The sequence below is a fragment of the Sciurus carolinensis genome, chromosome 2 (assembly GCF_902686445.1).
Source record: "Sciurus carolinensis chromosome 2, mSciCar1.2, whole genome shotgun sequence".
Lineage (NCBI taxonomy): Eukaryota > Metazoa > Chordata > Mammalia > Rodentia > Sciuridae > Sciurus > Sciurus carolinensis.
Window position 1 is genome coordinate 79031403 of NC_062214.1, and position 26207 is coordinate 79057609.

At 37.5% G+C, this 26207-nt stretch overlaps 2 protein-coding genes across 17 annotated transcripts in view; one reads left to right on the top strand and one right to left on the bottom strand.

Annotated features, from left to right (window-relative positions):
* Window positions 1-264: 264 nt before the first annotated feature.
* Window positions 265-23844, top strand: Fbxo22 (F-box protein 22). The gene is made up of 7 exons (XM_047538872.1): window positions 265-519; window positions 865-1003; window positions 5909-5996; window positions 6850-6945; window positions 11080-11244; window positions 19215-19380; window positions 22013-23844. The coding sequence occupies exons 1-7, from the start codon at window positions 377-379 to the stop codon at window positions 22428-22430; spliced, it is 1215 nt and encodes a 404-aa protein (XP_047394828.1). The 5' UTR covers window positions 265-376; the 3' UTR covers window positions 22431-23844.
* The window catches only part of Nrg4 (neuregulin 4), a 175325-nt gene continuing 167477 nt past the window's right edge, over window positions 18360-26207 (bottom strand). For 5 of the 16 annotated variants that reach the window (XM_047538877.1, XM_047538875.1, XM_047538879.1 and 2 more), the window contains exon 8: window positions 21557-22734. In XM_047538877.1, the coding sequence (XP_047394833.1) occupies window positions 22583-22734 (152 nt within the window). In that variant the 3' untranslated portion in view covers window positions 21557-22582. Of the gene's footprint in view, window positions 19625-21556; window positions 22735-24487; window positions 24541-25260; window positions 25313-26207 lie in introns of those variants that run through there. The other 11 variants (XR_007106983.1, XM_047538888.1, XR_007106982.1 and 8 more) reach the window with 10 other exon arrangements.

The following is a 26207-nucleotide window of genomic DNA, read 5'->3' on the forward strand; positions in this document are numbered from 1 at the left end:
CAATAAATACTGCCTAGTTCCTACACTCAACTCATGACTCAGACGAAAATATGAACTGGCAAAACAGCGGCTGCAAGTTCACTGAAAGGTTCAGAAGAAAAAGAACGTGTTCGGACTGCAAGAGGGAGGAAGTTCAGAGTATTAAGACGCGCAGCCACATAACCTTCCAGAACTGACAGGCGCTCTCAACTCCTGCGCCGGAAACCGGTGGCCAAAAGTCACGCGGGAGCCTCCGCAGGGGCCCTCCCTTTCCCCGGCCGACCGGCCGGAAGTGGCGCGGGCGCCTGCGCAGTGTGCACTTACCGTGAGATCGTACACCGGCCTATCCAGGTGCTTCCGAGCCGCCGTAGTGCTTGTGCGGGCGGGTTGGCGAGGAATGGAGCCGGTGGGCGGCGGTGGCGACCGCTGCGGCTCCTCCTCCACAGACCCACGGAGCACCTTCGTGTTGAGTAACCTAGCGGAGGTGGTCGAGCGTGTGCTCACCTTCCTGCCCGCCAAGGCGTTGCTGCGGGTGGCTGGGTGAGGAGTGAGGAGGCGGGAAGCTGACCTGTTTTCATTCCCGGGGCTGGTGGGGTGGGAAGACACCCTCGAGACTTAAGAGTTCCCTTGTCTTACTTGAGACGACCGCCACTTCCGAGGTGTCTCTGCTACAGTGTTTCTGGGGACTTTTTTGAGTGCGAAGTTCCCCGAGGTTTTATCTGCGTCCGGCTCTTCCTCCGAACCAGCACCCAGACACCTACCTCACCTGGGGACTTTGGATCCTGCAGGGATCTCCTGCTGCCACGCTAGCGGGTGGGTGGGGAGCGGTCTTTGAGCCATGGGAGAGATGAATGTCCGCAACCCTTTGTGCATTTGCGTCCTCAGTGTATGCCGCTTGTGGAGGGAGTGTGTTCGCAGAGTGTTGCGAACCCATCGAAGTGTGACCTGGATCTCTGCGGGCCTGGCGGAGGCCAGCCACCTGGAGGGGCATTGCTTGGTCCGCGTGGTAGCAGAGGAGCTTGAGGCAAGTAAGAAGGGTTGTCTGCAGTCAGTTGCAGGGTTGGTGGGTCAGCCTTTGGTAACTAATATTTTAAAATCCCAATATTGTATATATCCTTATTTTTGTTAATTTAGAGAACATTTTCTCATGCCAGTGAAAAGGTTTTTGTAATAAACCTTTAGTGACTGTATTGTAAGGATACGCTGTAATTTATTTGACCATTCATCAGATATTAACTTATAATAAGGCTTCACAGACACTTTCCCTTGAAGCAAGTGGTTTTTGTCTCTGTTTTCCAGGTAATGCAGTTGTCTCCTGCACAGTAGAGAGTTAAGAACCAAAACTTACTCCCAAGTATTTCAATGCCTGTCCTGTACTATTTAGTATCTCTGGGTCCCCTTTTCAAAAGGTGGGCCAGTAAGTGGGAAATAAAGAATTGGACTGTGAAGTAGGACAGTGAGACTGATGTCTCACCAGTGTGTGAAAAGGGACCCCTTTGAGAGTAAATTACCAACCTGATACTCTAATCACTCTCTACTTTTAGTATGTATAATGTACAAACAAGAAAATTCTACATAATCACAATGCAGCCATCAAAATCAGGAAACTATGATTGATCTATTTTTGCCACCAGATCCTCAGACTCCATTTCGTTTGTCAGTTGTCCCAGTAATGTTTGTCATAACAAAAGGATTCAGTTTGGAATCCTTTTACCAGTCACTTTAAATAAAGGTCATGTTTCTTTGGTCTGGAACAATTTCCTCAAGCTTTTGTGTGTGTGTTTTTGGGGATTGAACCCAGGGCCTTGTGCTTGCAAGGCAAGCACTCTACCAACTGAGCTATATCCCTAGCCTTCTCAAGCTTTTTTACTTTCCCAACCTTGACACTTAGGAAAATTAGAAACTACTTGTGTTGTAGAGCATCCATGAACTGGTTTTGTCTGAGGTTTATTCCATTCAGATTATGTTTTCTTTGGCAAGAATAGCATAGCAGTGATGTTTACTCTTCTCACAGCATCCTTTCAGGTAGCATATGACTTTCACTTGTCCCATTACTGGTGAGATTACCTTAAATTACTAGATTCATTTGGTATCTGCCAGGTGTCTTTACTATAAAATTAAGTTTCCCGCTGAAATGGGTATTTTGTGGAGAGCTACTTTGAAATCATTTGAGTCCTCTTTCAGTTTATTCACTTATATTTGTATATACTCTTGGTCAGTTTTTCAAGGATACATCTGTTACTATCAGTATTTTTTTTTTTTTGCATACTGGGGATCGAACCGAGGGCCTTGTGCTTACAAGGCAAGCACTCTACCAACTGAGCTATCTCCCCAGCCCCTACTATCAGTATTTATATTTGTGTTCAAATTATCCCTAGTTTGATGAGTGGGAGCTCCTTCAGGCTGTCTTTGGTGTCTTTCAGAGATGACTCCATCGATGATCTTTGAACACTTGCCTGCTTTCTGGCACAGTATATTTTAAGCTTGTGAAATGTTGCCTGCTTCAGTCCTGAGATTGATGATTTCTTGAAGAAGCCCTGGTTCCTTTTAGTGGAGAATGGTATTTAGAAGCCAGAATCTGGACTGTAGGTGTACTCTTACCTCTTGAGGGGTTGGCTGCTCTAAAGCCCAGTCAGTGGACAGAACCAAGGAGTATATGTATATATTTATAGTTTTCCTTTCATATTTACTGGGTATTGGTTCTAGGATAACCCCAGTCCTACTCCCCATTTAGAAATCCATGGATATGCAAGTCCTATATGTAAAGGGCATAGTAATTGCAGATAACCTATATACATCCTTCCATATACTTTGAATAATCAGATTACTTAGTACAGTGGAAATATTACATAGTTTATACTGTACTGTTAAGGAATAATGATGAGGAAAAATTTTGTGCATGTTCAGTACAGATGCACTTTTTTTCTGAGTATTTTTCAACCATGGTTGTGGAGTCCCTGACTCAGAACCCGCAGATATGGGGGCTGAATATAACATGTCTGTGTATGTGTGTACATCTCTCTGTGTGTACATAACACAACCATATTTCTGTCTGTCTATATCTGGAAACTCATGAGTTTCCATCTTTTTGGGGGGTGGTGGTACTGGGGATTAAACTGAGGGGTGTTTTGCCACTGAGCTATATGCCAGACCCTTTTTATTTTTTACTTTGAGATAAGGTCTCACTCAGTCGCTGAGGGTTTCTAAGTTGTTGAGGCTGGTCTCCAAGTTGTGATTGTCCTGCCTCAGCCTTGTGAGTTGGGGATTATGTGCCACTGTACCTGACACATTTCTATCCAGTTGTAATCCAGTAGGATTCTTTCTGGCTTTCTCATATTTGTACCTCCCTTTTGGACAATGAAAATCCTGGCTCTCATCTTTCTTATTATATTTAGATAGCAGATGAATGCCCATATGTGACTGACTGTTTCCTGTTTCTTTGTGTCAACTTTTACCTTACTCTTTTTGGGCTCTGGAATCCAGGCCCAGGGAATCGGTCAGTATACAAAGGCAGACTTGTTGGAAGACTTTCTTCTCTGACAATTTGGTCCAAATCCTGCTATTTCCAGATTTGTCATTTGGAAAAACCTGAAGTTCAAGCAAAGACATTTCCACAAATATGTTCTTCGGAGCATCATTTCTAATACAGGAAATTAAAAACAACCTAATGTTAATCTAATAAATGAAGTAACTGATGAACTACAAGGTGCATTTAATGATAAAACAAAATCTTAATTATATGAAAATCACAGATTACAAAGTTATGTTTAGTTAATCTCTATTGTTAAAAAGCAAGAAGAGTAGTTAAGTTTCCAAATGTTAGCTAAAGTTTCCTTTGGGGATAGAATTGAGATTTTTTTTTTTAAATGCTTTTTTTAAACTTGTATGGTTTTCAAATTTTTATCATGGCAGGCAGTATTTTTATATAGCTTTAAGGTTTGTATATTGTAGTGGCTGTGATTAGCCTGAACCCCAGCTTTGGCACATACTGGCAGTGTGGTTTTGAAAAAGTTCCTTAACCTTTCTGAGCCTCAGGTTCCAGCTTTACAAAATAAAAAAGAAAAATAATAATAATTCCCCTGTACTCTTACAGAATTATCATAAGGATTAAATAGTGAAAATTAATATAACAGATTACCTACAGGACCAGGAATATAAGTTTTCAGTAGATGTTAGTAAATACTCTTTTATCATAAGGAAGTATATATGTTGTAGTCAACTATTGGTAGGACAAAAACATGGAAACCTTACCTAAATCATCCATGTTGTTTTCTCTGTGTTTTCCAGGTTTTCTCGTGGATAGGGAACTTTTATAAATATAAAGAAAGTGGATATAGCTTTTTTATTAGAAATATTTTAAAGTCCACTAGTTTTATCAAGTAGCTTGCTTTTGGCATCTCTGAATAATGAATGAGGTCCCAGCTCTCTTACATTGTGCTTTGAGAAAATTTCATTTCAAGGACTGTCATTGTCACTGCAGTGGGAAATTCAGCAATTCCTTTTTAGGGGGACCAGAAAAGAGAGAATCATAACATCTGAAGACTAGACTTCAAATATTTGTTTAAGAATAGAAAACCTGAGGCCTTAAATTTTGAGAGGGTTATTCTGCTGGCATATGGCAGAGTCAGCACTAAGATGTAACCCTCTCAGTTCCTCTCCTTCACTTATTCACTAGGCATCACAGACTGAAATGACCTGAAGGCCAGACAGGTAGCTAAAGTGAATCTAGAGACTCAGTGGAGTAGTAAGGCCATAGCAGGTCTTTTTCTTCAGTCCCAGTCAGGAGGTATGCAGTCCATGTTAGAATGCTCTTTTTCACAAGAATGTGGAAATCCACATTTTATCCAGAAGTTCTGTGGAATTTTAAATTTTGGCAACCAGTTTGCAGTTTTAAAAAAATGCCATGGGGACCAAGGACTGTATGTTCATAGGTTATATCCAGCCTGGAGGCTACCACAGATCATATGCTTAGTATTTTATGAGTTTATCTATCTAGAATCTACTATGAAATATCCTGTCCCTCACCAAATTACAATGAATCAACTTTTTCCCCATCTAATAATGAAACTTTGTTATAAACTGAGTATTTTTTAAATACTTTTTTAGATGTTGATAGACCTTTATTTTATTCACTTATTCACATGTGGTGCTGAGAATCGAACCCAGTGTCTCATACATGCTAGGCAAGTGCTCTCCCACTGAGCTACAACCCCAGCCCCATAAACTGTGTATTTCATTCTGATGGTTTTCACAAGAAAAAGAAAAATATCTTCATCCTTTTAATTCAACCACTTGTCTGTAATGTGAAGTTTAGTGAAAAATCAAAGCACATGAATAAGCCCTGCTTGTAGAGGAGATAGGGCACAAATAAGGATCACAGGGATGTAAAGGAGATCCCAAGTACTGAGGGAGTCTAGGATCTGTCTTAAGACAGGAAGAGAGCTGCAGGGGATATGGAGAAGTGGGCATGTCTGATAACAGGAAACTAAGGGTCCCTCAAGGAAGCTCGAGAGTCGGGCTAGAAATGAAGAAAGCCTGGACTATTTGACATGCTAGGCAGTGAGGAGGGGAGTGATAGGGCAGTGTTGTACCTTCTGTCTGGTGAGAGGTTTCTGTTATTGTTTCTGTTAAAAATAAAGCAGGTGGCATCTTTTGCTGGTACTTAGGAGCTTAAATTATCATTATGAAAATGAACTTCTTGAGGACTGGGATGGATTTGACTTGAAGTAATTAGATGCCCAGTAAATGAGCTGAAAATGCAAGGGCTAGAGTGAAGAATGACTGAGAAATGGATGAACTCAGAACCAAACATTGCCCTGAAGGAAGGGAAGGTGGAGCATCAGTAATTTGGACTGTGGAGTTACTTAGAAGGACCATGAAAGTGTTCACAGATTATGGGATTCACTTCGATTTTTTGTTTTCTTTGCAGAATGTTCGTATTTTACCACAGACCGTTCTCTACATGGCTGATTCAGAAACGTTCATTAGTCTAGAAGAGTGTCGAGGCCATAAGAGAGGTAACTATCAAAAGAAAAAGCCCCCCATTTCCTTCCGTACCTTCTTTTTGGAGTTACTTATGGGAGTAGGCCTGAGAGCACTGACATCTGGGAGCTCTTGGGCTGCCCCCTGTAGCATGCATAATCTGTCTTAGAACTTTGAGGACCTCTTTTTGCTTTAGATTGGTTTTTTTAACCCTTGTAGGACATTTGAAACAACTTTTTTAGAAAGGTGTTTTTCTCATTTTGAAATATTTTAATCCTCCAGGCACTTGTTTTTATTCTTAAAATAAAATGTATTACTTTGCCTATGCAAGACTTTTAGTGTGCTGGCTTATCAGGTCCTTTTTACCAAAGTTACTTACACTGTGCATTCTTGGCTTGCTAAGAGAAAAAGCAAAGATCCCACGATGGCCAGAGTTTGATTTAAACAATAGTTTAATTTGACTCTGCAGTCACAGTAGGTCATAGCTAAACTGCTTAATTTGATGTCACTGGGGCAAAAGCAGTATATAAACAAAGGGCAAAGACAAACTAGGAATGCTAAAGGTCAGATTTAGAGTTTAAAATGTAAAGCAGGAGCTAAAATGGAGAAACCTTTGTTTTAATTAAAAGTTTTTAGGCTTTTTTTTTTTTTTTTTTTTTTTATTCTTTTAGTTGACAATGGGTCTTTATTTATTTACATGTGGTACTGAGAATCAAACCCAGCACCTCGCATCCTAGGCAAGTACTCTGCCACTGAGCCACAACCCTAGCCCACTTTTAGGCTTTCTTGTAAAACATTCTGTCAAATATTTGCCCCTTTTTAAAAACTTTGTCAGGTTTAAATGTAAATGGATTGATATCTAATAATTGTGCTACTATATTATTGCAGCAAGGAAAAGAACTACTATGGAAACTGCATTGGCACTTGAGAAGCTTTTCCCAAAACAATGCCAAGTCCTTGGGATTGTGGCCCCAGGAATTGTAGGTGAGAGAAATTAGCAACTTGGTGATTTCTTCCTTGCTTTAATGTGGGGTCCTATAAATTGGTGAATTATTTGTAAGTGAAAAGCACATTATTTCTGGTGGTTCAAAATATAATAAAGTTGGTCATATTTGCCACAATTTCACATTTGCCTTAATGTTTGTTATAGTTAGTAATTCAAATGTAAGGCATCTCTAGTAGCCATTTATAAGCTGGAATGTTTGATCACTATGAAGTTTTGGTGTTTTTATTATTTTTTTTATTCTTTTCTGTAGGAAATGGGAGAGAAAGATTCTGTTGAGGCAGTACTGGTACAGTGGCCAAGATACCTGGTTGGATTATAGCAGTACTGCTTAGTATCTGTGGCACTTTGAGCAAGTTATCTGACTTCTGTAGGGCTTTAGTTTCCCCATCAATGAAATGGGATGATGATGATAGAACCTTCCTTGAAGTGTTGTGAGGATTAAATGAATTAATATACGTTGTGCATTTAGACTAGATACGCAGTAAGCAAATGTTAACTATTATTGTTTTCTTTGTTCCAACCTGGTAGTACCTAGTACTCCTTAACTGGCATTTTAGTCTAGACTGAAAACTTCTTTCTTTTGTGAGCCTGGGATTGAACACAGGACTTCCCCTGTGCTTGGCAAGCACTCTACCACTGAGCTAAATCTGCAGCCCCCCAAATTTTTTGCTATAAATTTAGGACTCTTGTATAATTAAACAAAGAATTTCATGTGTTTAGAAATGAATAGGGTAAGTACATAGTTGATAGGGACTGTTTTATTAGCTCCCCACCTCCGTACTATTATATCCACCCACTCAGGCATGTCATTTCTAATTAGATTAAGAAAATGATGTGACCCTGATTTTCTTCAAACCTTTTAATTGTCCTTAAGTGACTGATCCTTTCTTTACCATTACTGGTTTCTAATAAATATAGAATCATAGCTCTCATTCCCTACATCATTTTTGTGGTCTCCCCTCTGTATCCACTGTGACTTCTCTAAAACATAGCCAAGTTTCTCCTTTCTAAAATTTCTGCTGAGGGGGATAGGAGAGAAAAGAGAGGGGAGGTCCAGACATGGGTGACACTCTCCCTTGTGAGCCTTGCTTTTGTTCTTGGCCTTACTCTGCATTAGTCTGTTGTGACCGTGCCATTCCAGCTCCTTCAGTCAGGGCTTGGCATCTTGTGTCTTCTTGTTCCCCTTATTACAGTTTTTACTGTTTCTGATTCCCCTACAGCTGGTGCTTTCTTTGAGTCACGTGCCTGAACAAAGCTTCCACCAAGATAATTGATACGATACCTTTTTCTTAGACCACCATACAGTGATTGTTTCTAAAACGGCCATTGTAGTTACTAGTCCATCTTCCTTTTTTATGGTTGGAAAATTTTCAAGTTTGAGAAAATTTGTTCATTTTTTACAGGTGCACATGTATGTCACTTTGCTACACATAAACTTTACCTGCAGACGAATGTGATGCAAAATCTTTAGTTTAAAATGTATTGAGTTTTGACAAATTTATGCCCTCATGTAACCAATGCACAGTCAAGATAGGAAATACTTCCACCACCTGGGAAAGTTCCTTCTCATTTCCTGTTAATTCCTGCCTTTGAAAACTCATTTTGATTTTTTTGACTGTAGATTAGTTTTGTTATTGTGAATGTCACATAAATGAACATGATCTCTTTTTGTGATTTGGCTTTCACTCAGCATAAATATTTTTAACAATGTGTTTTTCAGATTTGTTATTTTTATTACTAATTCCTTTTAAAAATTTCTCAAGTAGTATTCTATTATTAAGTAGACCATGATTTGTTTTCTCATTCTCTTTTTCATGAACATTGTTATAATTTCCAGTTCCTAAGTATTATGAATGAAGTTGTTAATAACATTTGCCTTTGTGTATAGGTCTTAAAATTCTTCTTAGGCAGTCACCAAGAAGTGGAATAGGAGGGTCTTAATGTTAATGTAAATTTAACTTAAAAAGAAACACTAGTTTTCCAAACCAGCGATGTACAAGAGTTTCATTTGCTTCATATCCAGACAGTGTCATGATTCTTGTTAATTTTAACTGTGACAGTGGGCATGAAGAAGTTTATGATAGTTATAATTTGAATTTCTCTAATGACTAATTATGCTGAGAACCTTTTCATGTATCTATTGGCAATTTATATGTCAGCTTTTGTGAAATGTCTTTACTGATTTTTTTCTTTTATTGGAATGTTTGTCTTTTATTGAATTGTAGGAGTCCTTTATATATAAGTCTGAGTCCTCTAACAGGTATAGGTGTTATAAATGTTTTCTCCTGGTCTGTGGCTTTTCATTTTCTTAACAGTGTCTTTTGTTGAGCAGAAAACTTTAGTGAAATTCAGTTGATCAATTTTTTTTTCATAGTTTATTTTTTATGGCCCCTATCAGAAATCTTTGTGTACTTCAAGAGTCACAAAGATATTTTCTCATGTTTTATTCTATAAACTGTATAGTTTTAGCTTTAGTGTTTAGTTTTGTAGCCTAATGAGTTAATTTTACGTATTGTAAGATAGGAGTTTAAAGTTAGTTTTTTCCCCACGTGTTTGTGTAGTTATTCTGTCACCATTTGTTGAAGATTTTTCTTCCCTCACTATGTTGTCTTGGCACCTTTGTCAAAAATAGTTGAGCCTGATTTTGGATTTTATTCTTTTCATTGATTTATTTGTCTGTCCTTAAGCCAAATCACACCATCTTGATTCTTGTAGTCCTCAGTATTCCTTTTAAGGATTATTCGGCTCTCTGGGTCCTTTTCATTTTCACATAAATTTTCAACATGTCAATTTTTACAAAAGAGTCTTGGGATTTTAATTCAGATTGTCTTATAGTCTGCTACACATATATAGTAAAATTGCTCCTATGTTTTGATATTTTTTGTGGGACAAAGGGCCTTATCATAAATCCTGAATTTTTGTTTTCATGTTTTTAATTCAGAATATATTTTGTGGGTCTGGTTTGATTTGGATATTTTCTCTTTGAATATATTTATTTTTTCATTTTGCACTAGATTTGATTTGATTTGTGATGGGCTTAAACACTCTTTAAGAGTTTCTTTTTTCTTTTTTACATCAGTAATATTTAGTATTACAAAAGAAAAAAAAAAAACATTAAGTGCCATAGACTTAACCTATTAACTTTATGATGTTAGTGTTTGTATTTGCTGTAAAAACCAGATATTTATTTTCTGTAGACTTGTAACCTACTGTATTAGTCTGATAGGGTTGGACAAAATACCACTGTCTGGGTGGCTTAAACAACAAATTTATTTTCTCATAGTTTGGAGGCTGGAAGTCCAAGTTGAGCATTAGTTTCTCCTGAGGCTTGCAGACAGCTGCCTCTCTGGTCCTCTTGTACACAGCCAGCCTGGTAGGTCCTCCCCTCTTGTAAGAACTCTAATCCTATTGGAACTGGGCCCACCCTCACCACTTTATGTAACCTTTCCCTCTTTAAAGACCTTATCTCCAAGTACAGTCATGAAGAAGTTAGGCCTCATATGAATTTGAGGAGGGGGAGTAGTCTATAACATGTGTATTTAAAATGCACAGCCTATTACAAACATATTTCCAGGTCAGCAAACACACATGCAGCATCAGTCTTAATGGCTACATTCTGTTGTATAAATGTAATTTTTAATGTAAACACCAAGGTAGGACATTTGGATTTTTTCCTTTTACTTTCTGTTAATTCTATGATAAAAGTGATTGTGCATACATATACTTTACATAATTAAACAAATATTTTCTAGGATAAATTTAAAAAGTGGATTTACTATGAAAATGTATTTACTACCCAAATTTTTGTTGTGAAAAACTTCAAGCCTGTGGAGAACTAACTAGCATGATAGAATAGTACAGTAATCATCCTTGTACCCTCCAGTGAAAAAATTTTTGCAACATTTGATTTTTCTTTGTTTATAAAAACCATTTATCTAAAAATGCCAAAGCTGAACACATTTTACTCCCAATAGTGACTGCTTAGCTTGGTGATTGTCTTAGTGACCTGAACTGCACTTATATAGATGGGATTGGTCAATTTACATTGTTACCAAATTGAATTCTGTTTTTATTGGATCTCTTCACAAAACTGTAATTTTTTTTTCCCTTAGTAACTCCAATGGGATCAGGTAGCAATCGACCTCAGGAAATAGAAATTGGAGAATCTGGTTTTGCTCTATTATTTCCTCAAATTGAAGGAATAAAAATACAGCCCTTTCATTTTACTAAAGATCCAAAGAATTTAACACTGGAAAGACATCAACTTACTGAAGTAGGTAAGTTACTATTATTTATCATTAATTGTTTTATTGGTTAACTTTGTTTTAATTTTGGCTAGTTGGTGGATATGTTTCCCTTAAGAGAATCCAAGTTAAGTACACTTGTTACTGGCAGTGTGGCTAATTCAAGCCAGTGATTCAGAGAGACTAGTACTATACATTTTTATTAGAATTGGTTTGCTTTTTAAATTACTTATCTTAAAGCCCAAGAGGATGGAATGAAAACAATTCCATAAATACTGTTGATAATAAATTTATTTGTGTTTAACTCTGGATTTTGAAGGAATTCTTGTTCTTTGAATAGTGTTTTGCCTTGTATTTGTTTTTGTAAACTGAAAAGAATTTTACACTTGTAAACAAGCATTTATTATAAAAGTTTTTAGAGGAAACAAATTGACTGTAGGTGGACTATTAGAAAGATGGGAACAGGCATAGTGAAATTTGGAAGTGTCAGGAAAGGTCCAGGAAGGCAGAGTCTATCCAGTCAGGGTTATACTGGGACCAAGAGACAGGAAGTGTGGCTGGAGGAGGTGAAGCATGAGGTAAATGTAGGGAGGTAGAAGATTGGCTTCAGGTCCAAGTTTTGATGAAAAAACTTAATGCAGTAAACAACAAACTAGTTACTTAAGCAAAACATTGTTAAGGCCTTTTACCTACATCTACGGATGAACTGATTGGATTTGTTTGACTCATTAAAATCATCACTATGGGCATTAAAAGCTATACACTGATAATACCTTGTTTCTGCATGGTCAGCTGTCCCGTACAGATAAGTCTCCATTATTTGAAGTGGCACTTACCCCAGCAGGAATAAAATATTGTGTAGCAGCAAAGAGAAGATTTGTTTGGTTTATTTATCAGGGGGAAAAAAAAAAAAAAGGATTATACACATTAAGACTAGTTTTTACAACTACCCCTGACAATGAAAAAAAAGACAACCAAAATTTGGGCATCGGCAGCTAAGATTATTAGCTATGAGCAGCAGGCCTATTAATTGGAGGACAGCAGATATGGTATAGATAGAGTATGGAAAGTTTAAGCAGCCAGCTCTGTGAGGCAGAGTAGTGTAGCTATTTAGAATTCAGGCTTTTAGCTATCCTGGTTCTGCTACTGTCTAGACCTTTAAGATGAGTTTCCTAAATTTTCTAAATCTGTTTCCTTATCTATAAAGGAAAAATAACTGCAGAGTTATGAGGATTAAATGAATGCCTTATATAAACCACGAGGGCCAGAAGAGTGGGGAATCAGTTGGAGGACATTAGCAAATGATTAGATCTGAGGGAGAAGGGAGATTGGGGACTCAGTGATAACTTCTGAATTTTGTGATTCAGAGAGAGATGTGGGGAATTCTGGGACAGAAGCAGCAAGATGTGGGAGAAGCAATTAGGAAAATCAGACCCCATCTGAGACAATTGTTTTGGCTTTTGCTTTAGTGCCTTTGCAAAGAGTTTACAGCCAAATCTTTGTGCTATCTTTGGAGGAGTGATATGATGCCTCCCTGGTTGAAGCTAGAATACTTGTTTTGTCAGTTCACAAGAAAGAACCAAAATCTTGAGCAGAAGAAAGCATCCATTTTATGATAAAATTGTAGTTTTTGTTAGACCAGGTTTGCTTTGTGGACCAAATATAGGAGTGGGGACATAGCCCCAGGTTTGTCCTGCTTGGTGATGCTTTTCATATACTATCCTTGTCTGAGCCACTTGCTATGAGCAGTTTGGACCACGGCATTATTTTCATCCTGTTCACGGCCTTTGGGAAACTGAAGCTTTGCCTAGATTGAGATGGTAATTTCTATTCTCTCATGCTATCTCGTGTCCCACTTTTGTGTATTTCTATATTTGGACCATCTGAACCTGGCAAGGAGTAAGTGAATGGCTGGAAGCTGTGATGTAGGCCTGCATTCCTGAACCAGATACCTAGGGCCAGATACCTTTTCTGTCTTCTAGGACACTGAAAGCTTTCTGTTCATATCAGCATCCCTCAAAGTTTTTCTATAAAGGACCAGATAGTAAGCATTTTAGGTTTTTCCAGCCAGGTGGTCTTAGGTGCATCTGTTTAGCTCTGCACTGGGAGTGCAAACACAGTTTGCAGTGCACAGAACAGCTGTGCCCAGGTAAAGCTGCTTATAGAAAGAAGGATAGGGTGTGGGCTGGATTTGGCCCATGGACCTAGTTTGTTTCCACTTGCCGTATAGTACATAACTGCAGGGACTGTAAGATGGCCTATGAAAGGCTCACAGTAAGCAAAGGGGCAAAATTCTCTTGTGAACTTGGCAATGGCCCTGAAGACAAGGAATCCTGGTCTGATAATTATAGTTTATTAGCTAGATCCTATATATATGAGATGCATAATCTGACCCAGTGTCATAGTATATATGTAATTTTATATACATACTATTACATTCTTTTTGGAGAAATCGTACCAGAATGGTGCATTAAAAGAAAAGGCATAGGTTGTTGTAAGGTCTGTGTGATATCCTGTGTTTAAAATCAGTCTCTGAAATGAGAAGGGGGAAGAAAAACAAAGCAAAACAAAAAACCATGAATGGGCAAGTGCTTGATTCTTAAGGATGCAAAAACTACCTCAGTAAAATTTTATAAAAAGCCATTGCTTATTCATAGAAAAACTATTTGCAAGGCTGTGGCTGTGGCTCAGTGGTTTAGAGCACTTGCCTAGCAAGTGTGAGGCACTGGGTTTGATTCTCAGCAATGCATATAAATAAATAAATAAATATCCATCAACAACTAAAAGTTTTCTTAAAAAAATTTAAAAAAAAGAAAAACTGTTAGTGTTAATGTCTTTTGATGACATTGTCCTGGCCTTCTGGACCTCCCAGTCAGCAGGGCAGCTTGACTGAACGAACAACCATACCGCCAAGTAGAAGCACAGATGTGCTGGGAAACATACAACCAGGGGACTTAATAGACAGAACCTTGAGAAGATGGAAGGGAAGCCTGTGTGGGGATGAGAATTGTGAGTGGTTTTTACATTCTTTGCAGGTTGCTGACAAGAAGCAGGGATGTAGCCAAGAGATCAAAGGACAGGAAATAAAAAACCCAATAACTCCTGAGGGTGTAGACCCATAGCACAGTTAGGAAACCTAAAAGAATACCAGTGTGCCTGGGAGGCCTGAGAGGGCTCTGAGATGGAAACTGCAGGCAGAGGCCAGTCAGGAAGGTCACGCAGAGGAAGGACAGTTGGGAAGCCAGGAGTCTCAACACAGAAATATTATGATCAGAAGGGTCTCTGGAAAATGCCACTCTGGCTGAAGGGGGCTGGTCGTTGTAGAGGAGTACAGGAGTGGATGTGGGATCAGTTCAATTTGCCATTTAGCATATATATATATCCAAAACATGATGTTGTATGCAACAGATATATATTCAAATTAATTTTTTTTTAAAATTAAATAATTCTGGGTGACTTTAATGCACCACTGTCACCACTAGATAGATCTTCCAAACAGAATCCAACCAAAGAAACCATAGAACTCAATAACACAATCAATAACCTAGACTTAATAGACATATATAGAATATTCCATCCATCAACGAGTGGATACACTTTCTTCTCAGCAGCACATAGAACCTTCTCGAAAATAGACCATATGTTATGCCACAAAGCAGCCCTTAGGAAATGCAAAAAAATTGAGATACTGCCTTGTGTTCTATCAGATCAGAATGGACTGAGAATAGAAATCAATGACAAAATAAAAAACAAATTACTCCAACACATGGAGACTAAAAATAATATGCTATTGAATGAAACATGGATAACAGAAAACATCAGGGAGGAGATAAAAAAATTCTTAGAGATCAATGAGAACGACGATACAACATATCAAAATCTCTGGGACACTATGAAAGTGGTACTAAGAGGAAAATTCATTGCATGGAGCGCATTCCAGAAAAGAATGAAAAGTCAACAACTAAATGACCTAACATTACAGCTCAAAGCCCTAGAAAAAGAAGAACAGAATAACAGCAAAAGTAGTAGAAGACAGGAAATAATTAAAATCAGAGCTGAAATCAATGAAATTGAAACAAAAGAAACAATTCAAAAAATTGACAAAACAAAAAGTTGATTCTTTGAGAAAGTAAACAAAATAGACAAACCCTTAGCCACACTAACAAAGAGGAGGAGAGAGAAAACTCAAATTACTAAAATTCGTGATGAAAAAAGGAAATATGACAGACACCACTGAGATACAGAACATAATGAGAAGCTACTTTGAAATCTGTATTCCAACAAAATAGAAATTACTGAAGACATTGATAAATTTCTAGAGACATATGCTCCTCCCAAACTGAACCAGGAGGACATACACAATTTAAACAGATCAATATCAAGCAATGAAATAGAAGAAGCCATTAAAAACCTACCATCCAAGAAAAGCCCAGGACCAGACGGATTCTCAGAACTTCAAAGAAGAACTCTTTCCAATACTTCTCAAAGTATTCCAGGAAATAGAAAAGGAGGGTACCCTACCAAACTCATTCTATGAAGCTATTATCACCCTCATACCCAAACCAGGCAAAGACACATCAAGGAAAGAAAATTTTAGACCAATATCCTTGATGAATATAGATGCAAAGGTCCTTAACAAAATATTGGCAAACCGTATCCAAAAACATATTAAGAAAATTGTGCACCACGATCAAGTGGGGTTCATGCCTGGAATCCAAGGATGGTTTAACATCCGTAAATCAATAAACGTAATCCATCATGTCAATAGACTTAAGGATAAGAATCATATGGTTATTTCAATTGTTGCAGAAAAAGCGTTCAACAAAATACAACACCCCTTCATGCTGAAAACACTAGAAAATATAGGGATAGTAGGAACATACCTGAACATTATAAAGGCTATTTATGCTAAGCCCATGGCCAACATCATTCTTGATGGAGAAAAACTGAAACCATTCCCTTTAAAAACGGGAACAAGAAAGGGATGTCCTCTTTCACCACTTCTATTCAACGATGTCCTCGAAACTAGCCAGAGCAATTAGGCAGACTAAAGACATTAAAGGGATACGAATAGGAAAAGAGGAACTTAAGCTGTCACTATTTGCTGATGACATGATTCTATATTTAGAGGATCCAAAAACCTCCTCCAGAAAACTTCTAGACCTCATCAATGAATTCAGCAAAATAGCAGGCTACAAAATCAACACACATAAATCTAAAGCATTTTTATACGCAAGCGACGAAACAGCTGAAAGGGAAATGAGGAAAACAACTCCATTTGCAATAGCCTCAAAAAAAAGAAAATACTTGGGAATCAATCTAACCAAAGAGGTAAAAGATCTCTACAATGAAAACTACAAAACATTGAAGAAAGAAATTGAGGAGGACCTTAGAACATGGAAAGATCTCCCATGTTCTTGGTTAGGCAGAATTAATATTGTCAAAATGGCCATACTACCAAAAGTACTTTACAGATTCAATGTAATTCCAATTAAAATCCCAATGACGTACCTTACAGAAATAGAGCAAGCAATCATGAAATTCATCTGGAAGACTAAGAAACCCAGAATTGCTTTAATGTCCTTCAATTGATGAATGGATAAAGAAACTGTGGTATATATATACAATGGAATACTACTCAGCTATAAAGAATAATAAAATTATGGCATTTGCAGGCAAATGGATGAAACTGGAGAATATTGTGCTAAATGAGATAAGCCAATCTCAAAAATCCAAAAGATGAATGATCTCACTGATAAGCAGATGATGACACATAATGGGGGGCAAGAATGGAGGAAGGAGGGACTGTATAGAGGTGGGAGGGGTTGGGGGAATGAAAAATTAATGGAATGAATCAAACATCAAAACGTATGATTACGCAAATTGCTGTTACTCCATGTACAATCAGAGAAACAACATGTATCCCATTTGTTTACAATAAAAATAAATTTAAAAAAATTAGATGCAGTAAAAACAGGAGCTATTCTAGTGGTTAAAGCAAGAAGTGGTAGCAGGTGGAGTTGAAGAGTAGATCAGTTCGAGAGAAGGTTTGGAGGTGACTGAGTATTTGATCTTGAGGGAATAAGAGAATTGGCATTTATCTCACTTAGGTTTCTGGCTAGTACAGTTGCACAGTAAAGAACAGACTGGAAGGTGCAGTTTGGAGGAATCAGATTATCAAAAGTTGTTTTGAACATGTTGAATTTGAGATGGAGATAGTAAGTAGACAACAGTTGAGTGTCAGAGCTCAGGAGAGTGATCTGGATGCAAGATGCAAATTTGGGAACCACGAGGTCATTGATGGTTTCTGACCAGTGTCAGTGATGTGAAGCAGGGAGGGAAGGAAGGCAGCTCACTGTAGTGTTTATTGATACTGATGTAATGTTTCTGTCACACCCTGCCTGGTTCTTACACTGAAGACTTTATTGGGATTACTCAGTAAGTAGATTGACTTACTAACTTTACTTTTGAATAGCCATGACAGTATCTTGGGCTCGTCACTTCTCTGGGATTTTCAGTCTTGTTTGTAAAATAAGATTAGACCCTTGAGCCAGTCCTTTTCTCTCAATTTGCTAGGCTGGTCTACAATAGAAAAAAAGACCCTTTAGTAATGATTTGGGATACCAGTGTTATGAAATAACCAACATCCTTTCATTATCAAAATCAATGATTTATTGCATTGAGAATTAGAAATGACCCAGAGGCAGTTCCCAGAACCATTATTTGATTTTGATAATTAGTCATTCTCATACCCCCGTGTTTTGTTGAACCACTCTTATTTCTAGTAACCTCACCTTTGGTCTATCAAGATGGAAGTCATGTGGCTGAATCAAATGGAAACACAAGTGTGGTTAGGTTTTGGATTTTCTTCCTGTCCCAGAATCCACTTGTGTTTGCTAGTGCTGCTGAATTTCAAATTGATATTCTGTAAACAGGGTGCCAGAGGCTCTGGTGAGAGCCTGGGAGGGAGCTCTGGGTGCCCAAACACAGCCTGATCCTCAGGACTCTGCCGCCCCCTAGTGCTAGCTCTTTTAGTCCATATGCCACAGGATCAACGCTGTTCCTGTTTCAGGATGAACTTCCCAAGGCTAATCCACCTTCACTCCCACCCACACCCTGCAGTAGGTGGACAGAGCCTTTATTTCTGTGGTATAGTTGTTTCCTAAGGCTGCTGTAACAAAGCACCACACACTTGCTGACTTAAAACACCAGATTTATTCTGTCACATTTAGAGCAGTCAGAAGTCTGAAATCAAGGTATCGACAGGCCCCCCACTCCTTCTGGAGGCTCTAGGGGCAAATCTCTCTGCTTTTATAGCTGCTGACATCTTGTATGGTTGCATCACTCCAGTTTCTACTTATGTGGTCACATGGCCGCCTCCTCTGTCTCCTTTGTGTATCTCTTATTTTTATTTTAAGGGTACTTGTCATTGGACCTAAGTGCCCACTTGGATAATTCAGGTGATCTAATTTCAAGATCCTTAATGACATCTAAAAAGATCCTTTTCCAAAAAAGAGGCTCACATTGATAGATTGGAGGGATTGATGTGGACATCTAGTGTGGGGGCACCATTTACCCCACTACATGTAGTTAGTGCCTTTTGTCTAAAGTTTCTTTGGATCTTTAAATTCTTCACCTGGTAATCCTACTGTTCTCTGCAAACCAGTGTCCCTTTCATTTCAGGTGGTGGTCTCTGGAACCAGCTTGTGTCATGGTCCATGGAAAGCTGCTGCTCAGTACATAATTGCTTTCTTACTTGTGTTGGGTATTGACTGTATTATTTCAAATAGCTGTTTAGGTTTTCTAATGGACAAAATTAATTGCAGCTAAGAATTTGAATAGTATTTAAAAGTTTGTAAAAATGGAAAACTTGACAGCTTAAGCACTAAATTGCACTTCATTAGGAGTGCCAGTAATTAGCAGCAGCATTTCATTTTGCAAGATGTATAAAATAATTCCTACTTTAAGGCTGTTTTTCATGATTGCTTTTCATTTCTCTGCAGGTCTTCTAGATAACCCTGAGCTTCGTGTGGTCCTCGTCTTTGGCTATAATTGCTGCAAGGTGGGAGCCAGTAATTACCTGCAAAGAGTAGTCAGCACTTTCAGTGATATGAATATCGTCTTGGCTGGAGGCCAGGTGGACAACCTGTCATCACTTACTTCTGAAAAGTAAGCCTGCTGTGCTTCTGATTTCTTCTGTGCATGAAGGGAAATGGTCTCAGGCTTTCATGACCGTAGACACAGGTTAAGGGGCTTACTCAACATAATTCTGCTTACAGTTGAAGAATTAAACATAACTTGTATTGTCCTTTAAGAACATCATCTTAGTTGGACTCACATTCTTCTTAAAATTGATGTTCAGCATTGCCTATCGATCAGCTCTGGCACTCTGTGTGACCTCAGCATGTCATTTCTGCAAACCAAGAAATCATAAGTGAAGTTAAAATAAAAGCAAAGACATTTTTTCCCCCAGGTACAGACTAGATTTGCTAATCAGGGATACAGGTTTAGTTAGTAACCAGACAAGTGTTCTGTTGAGGGGAAGGAAGACTAGATTTTTAAAGCGAAAGGGGGAACAATGGGGTGAAGCCAGGTAATGTGTTTTGAACAATTTTTAGTTGACTCTGCTGTACACGTTGTTTTCAGTGACTTTAGATTGATGTTGGGGTCTGTCCACGTGTTAAGCTGTGTAGGATAAGGGGCTATTGCAAAAATGGCATCAGTAAGCAGTTAATCTTTGGAAACAGCAAGCTAGTTAGTATAAGTTCCCTGACTGGAAAATGTAGTCTAGGTTCTTTAAAACAAATTGTTTTCAAACAGCATTGTTTGGAGGTTAAAAGGTTGAGGCAAACTGCAGCCTTTCAATGTGTTCCAAGGCTCACAGAGAAATTCCCTTGATCAAACTATAGCCATTTTATTTCCACACTTCCTTTTTCCTTCTTTAAAAGTACATATATGATTAAGGTATATCTTCATGGCAGAACTTCTCAGGCAGAGCTTCTGATATGTTCAGTGTTTCAGAAATCTTGTAGTATTGCGGGGTGGGGAGGTGTGGAGTAGAATAATGTCTGTGGCAGTTCTCAAATCTATTTGGTCACAAAACCTTTTCTCCATGGAACATTTTGCAGTTATTTTATTGGTATTTAACGTGTAATTTTGGAAATTCTAGATACTTTGAAAGGCTGTTTCAAGCTTGAAAATTGATCTTATTACTAAAACTTTTGCTTTCAGAGATAAAAATATTCTGTTTTTGGATCCATTACTCCCTTCCCAATTTTGTTTCATTTTGTTTGCTGCATTGGGTCCCTTTCTATTTCAAATGAAAGGATATAGCATTTTGAGTTTGAGCTAATGAAATGGGTGTAATATGTTATGTTTCCGAAAGCAGAAACATGAGAGCTCCTACTCCGCCTCCAGTGCCTACTCTAAACATTAGTTTTTATTTCTCATGGTATTTGTGTTTAGTATTTGGATCCTGGAATGTTGACATGGGGACAAAGAGTAATATAAATCATCCCAGTTACAGGGTCTCTCCTGGTAGCCTCCATTGATGGACCAGGGAAAGTAAACAGCTAAGTCCAAGTTCCCTGCACTGCATTAAATTTTAGGCAGTGGGATATCAAATACTAGACTTCACATACATCTGAATCTTGGTGGCTGTCTAAGGTTATTCCTCTCTTCCCTAGTTTTCCCTCTTTGCTATTACCTTTAAGTTGTAACAGGCAATGGTGATTTAACATAAAATTTACCTTTGAAATGCAGATCCAAACTTATAAATCTGTGATGCTAGCCTATTGGTGTGGCTATTTCTGTATCATCTACTTTCTATACCCAGTATGGAAAATAAACCCCCTGAAATAATTTTACATCTTACACATAATTTTAATGTAGACTTTGTACTGTCAGTGGTGAGTATGAGTCCATCAGTGCTCCATCTTAATGGTACGCAGATAACCCAACCTGCCCCAGCCCCCCAAGAGAGAAATCATTCTTTGAGGCAAGAGATTGACAACATGTATTACAATTGTATGCCAAACAGGAAATGTGACAAAATGAGGAAAGAACTTAAGAAGATGGATTCTGCCTCTTGGAAACTGTTTTTTTGCACAGACTAGTCTTATTATCTTCTTAAATCTTTTTGAATTTAATTTCTTGTTAACTTGGTGAATCTTGACCATTTTGTAGATTCATATGTTGATTAAATGATAGAAATGTAAAGCATTTACTTTGTTTTCCCCCAGTGAGTGTTCACTATCTATAATTTATAACTGACATTTTCTAAGGATGAAATTTCATTAAAAAAAAAAAAAAGGGCCAGGTAAAAACAAAACTCAGAAGTCCTTATGATCAGACTAAGCCAAAATCTAGGCTCAAAGCAATTAACAGAATAAAATCAACTATTTGTGTATAGAACAAACAAAGCTAAAACTTCTAGAGTCAATACATTTTTAAAATGCCACAATTATATTTTTAATACATCTCTTTCAGAATTTAACAGTGGTAGGGAAGACTACCACAGTGTAAATCACACCAAGAAGCTTCATTAACTAGGTTTCTAAATGAGGTTTTTTCAAAAATCTTTGTGAATATGCATGACACCTTTGTACGTGTGGCTGAAAAGGACAGCTGCTTACTTCTCCATCTGCCTTTGATGATGAACATACCACTTATATTGGGTGTTGTCTTTGACTAAGCAGAGGCTGCTAAAGGTAGCAGGGCCTTTCCCTCAGTGCGTCAGGAGGGCTTTTCTTCTGTACTTTAAATATTTCATGATACATTGCCTCTTTTTTCTATTTTTCAGGAACCCACTGGATATTGATGCCACAGGCGTGGCTGGACTGTCATTTAGTGGGCACCGAATCCAGAGTGCCACAGTGCTCCTTAATGAGGATGTCAATGACGAGAAGACTGCTGAGGCGGCCATGCAGCGCCTCAAAGCAGCCAACATTCCAGAACAGAATACCATTGGCTTCATGTTTGCATGTGTTGGCAGGGGCTTTCAGTATTATAGAGCCAAAGGGAATGTTGAGGCTGATGCATTTAGGAAGTTTTTTCCTAGTGTTCCCTTGTTTGGCTTCTTTGGAAATGGAGAAATTGGATGTGACCGGATAGTCACTGGGAACTTTATATTGAGAAAATGTAACGAGGTAAAGGATGATGATCTGTTTCACAGTTATACAACAATAATGGCACTCATTCATCTGGGGTCATCTAAATAAAGCCATCTTTAAAGTGGCTTTCACAGTATTCAAAGTATATGACTTTGGGGTTCTGCCTTTTCCAGAAAATGGAAACTTGGGATATATGTATTGCAAAAAAAGATAATTTTAGCTTTATCTGTTCTGTGGCTTTGATCAATGATGCTCTGAGATCACATTGGGGTAGTTTTAAATATATTAAATGAAGGACAAGTTTGTACACAACACACACCAGGAGATGAAAGCTTTGCATCGAGTATAAGCAAAGAAGTTGCGGCCATGTTCGCTTGTTGCAGCTGCTGTATAAGGTGACTTTCAAGTCTTCCTGCAAGGGAAGATCAAAAGGGGATTCACCAGTAAGATGAAGATTTAAGGCATTCTGCATCTACCTCTTTGTATTGGTAAAGGACCTTTGAGTAGAATCGGGAAGACATTTTTTTCTCTCAATATCAGAAAAATGAAATGGTTTGAGAAATCTTTTTTTCCAATTTTACCAGTTTTTTTTCCCCCAGAAGCTGTAACAATATTATTACTTTTTTACTTAGGATAAAAATTTAACTGGTTTTATTTAGATACTCAAAGCTGCTCAGATAAATTGCTGAGACTTTTATAAGTAAAACTATTTTCCTTAATAAATCCCAAGAGAAGAAATTTTTCTCATGTAGTTTCATGTAGCTAATTGGCAGACCAGAAAATTCTATCACCTTATTTTGGTTTCATAGCAATAAAACATACCTTACAGATTCATTCAGATACTCTCTATTTCATTGCTTTGATGAGTGAACAAAGGATGTAAACTAACCCTTTGTAAATGAAAACCTGGAATAGTAGGTATTTGCTAGCTGGTCAGTCCTGTCATTCAAGTTTGAATTTCTGACACATATTTGAGAGGGGCAGAAAATACCAGTATCTCCTGAATATCCATTCTTACCTTTTATTCTTTCACAGTGATAGAAACATTTTAGGCACATGCCTCCCAGAACAAAGACTACATTTCTCAGTGTCCCTTGTAGATATGACTATTTTTGCTGAGGGAACATCAGGGGAAATGATATATGTCTTTTAAAATGGAATGACCATTTTTCTGCCTTTTCTCCATCTTGTTTGGAATATGGATCTGGTCATGAGTCATTTTGGATGCTGCCAAGGAGGTAATACCCCATTGTGGAAGAAAACCATGCAAGGATTCTGGGTCCCTGTACATCTTTGTTGAAGCACCTCCATAAAAGACCTGGACCACCTGTCTTCAAACTGTTTTATGAGATAGAGATAGAAATAAACATGAGCTTGCTTAAGCAAACCTCCTCCTCCACCCCTAGGGCTTTGTTGTAGAGATCTCCTTGTAAAGTGAGATAAATGACGTGTGACATTTTTGTAACGATTAGGGGTTTAATAGGACAGTAGAAGACTTGGAATATAAGTAAAATCAAATGTATTAACATTGTTCCTGATTTTCTGTAACTTTTCTCCCAACTTTTACCTCCACAGATTTTTCTCCTGCTATGTATATATATGCATATATATATATATAATACTTAAAAGGTTCTTTTGAGTATTTTAAATTTTTCTGAGCAGTTAGTTCCTTTTGGAGTTCCAGAAAAGTCCAAAGAAAAGTTTGGTTGAGAGACACTTTAATCTGAGTATTTCTCTTTAGGCATTTGTCTACTGACTTGTATTTATTAACTTTTCTATTATTTGACACCGATATGTATTTTCTATTAGCTAGTAAATCAAAAGTCTAGTCCTTGAATATGCTTAGATAGCACACAGGCAAATATTTTAGAAATTTTTTTGTCCCTGATATGAATCAGGATTGGTTGAAAAATAGAGGAAAAAGGATTTTTAAAATTGAAAATATGAACAAAATAGGCCTGAAAATTACATGGATTGGTTTTTCAAATTAATACTCATATAAAATGTTTTGCTACTTCTCAAAGGAGAATCTGCCACAGGATAATTTCCTAAATATTTGACATCATTTTGGGGTATAATAGCTGAGCCTTTTGGCGCTTGTCATAGACAATAAAATCATTCACTCACATTGTACAAAGTAAATAGGGGAGAACTTGACCCAGTAGAAGCAGTAGTAGTATTGATAAGAACAAAGGCCATCCTTTCTGCCTCTCAGAGACTGTGAAAGTAATTTAACCAAAGTTAAAACTATAATTTACTATAGTTTTGAAAGGTCTGTCCTAAAAGCATGTATTAAAGGAGTAATTACTATTTTAGCTAAAACCAAATTATTTGAGGTAGCAAATCATTGTGGCTACTTGTGAAACTGCAAAAATGATCATATAAAAAATTTCTTGAGGGCTGGGGAGATAGCTCAGTCTGTAGAGTGCATGCCTTGTAAACACAAGGCCCTGGGTTCAATCCCCAGCACCCCCCAAAAAAAAAAAATTTTTTTTTTTGAGACATAAAGGCAAATCCTTAGTGTCTTCACATGCTGAGCTGTCTTCTCTCAAGTGAAGATCAGATGATATGATGGTTTATTTAATCAAGACACTTAAAAACACTGATTTTTTTTTTTGGGTGAAATTTTTATTATGAAGATACAGTTCTAAGAACAGAAAGATAATTACATGCTAGTTTATAGTTCCTTGTAAAAAATATGTAGAAAATTAAAATCTGAATGTTGTGCATCTTTTGCATCTTAGTTTTGATCATTTTTGCAGCATAATCAAATATACTTGGATGAAGTAAGTACTTATTCTATTTTTATTACTAATGCAGTATGCTCATACTTTGAAAACAAAATCATTTCTGGGGCTATAGTTTTTTTTGTAAAAGGCTGCATCAAGAAACACATTTCCATTCCCTTCGGTCCAAGTAGAATGAAAAAAACTCTTACCTGCCGAATAGAAATCTGAGGAGGCGGGAAGGGTGGATCTTGAAATTAAGACCTAGAAATAGATATGCCCTGTGGAGTGATGTAACAGGGGTCCAGTAGGTTGCTTCACTACTATTTTTTTTTTTCAATTTTGCTTAAACCTGGATCATCTCAACCTTTGAAGCCAGACAGCAAAAGATTTGCCATGATTTACACTGATATTTAAGAAAATTAACTTGCAAAGAATTACCACAGGAATAAACATACAAATTTAGAACTTTCTATGTAATCTGCAGAAACTTTCAAGTAAAAAGAAAACTGCTTTTGTCATATTATACCCATATGGTCTGGTCCAGATTAGCATTGTCATAAAATCAGTTTTAAGGGAAACAGAAGACTCTAGATTCCTCTGATGGGAAATCATGAGATTCTACATGATTGATTTTGATTTTCAGTTTTAAAAACCAAGTTGGCTTAATGAAAATGCTGAATGAAATCTGTAATAACATCTTTGTTAATCATGAACAAAATTAGTATCTATGTAAAGAATGTGTTATTAGAAAGCTATTTTAACCTGGGCCCTATATAGGATAAGTAATCAAGTATTTGCAATGTTATTTTTATTATATATATATATATTTCACTTCTGCCATGTGCCACAACTGAAGACTAGTTACTGTAAAACATTGGCAGAAGCCAAGAAATGTCTTTTAATGTTTTGGTGCTAGGAGTTATATGAAGCTCTTTCATTTTTTAACATTTTTTAATCTAAGTTCTTATTCTCTAACAACTCATGACAGTGAGATTGGTTAATATTGGTTTATTTATTTTTTAAAAAAATTTTTAGTTGTGGATGGACTTTATTTATTTGTTTATTTATTTATTTATTTTTATGTGGCGCTGAGGATCGAACCCAGTGCCTCACACATGCTAGGCAAGCGCTTTACCACTGAGCCACAACCCCAGTC

Bases quoted from the DNA above. Each gene is read 5' to 3' on its own strand.
- Fbxo22 (XM_047538872.1), top strand. From the start codon at position 377: ATGGAGCCGGTGGGCGGCGGTGGCGACCGCTGCGGCTCCTCCTCCACA. The intron at 520-864 runs GTGAGGAGTGAG...TTGCGTCCTCAG, and splicing joins GCGTTGCTGCGGGTGGCTGG to TGTATGCCGCTTGTGGAGGG. The intron at 1,004-5,908 runs GCAAGTAAGAAG...TTTTCTTTGCAG, and splicing joins TGGTAGCAGAGGAGCTTGAG to AATGTTCGTATTTTACCACA.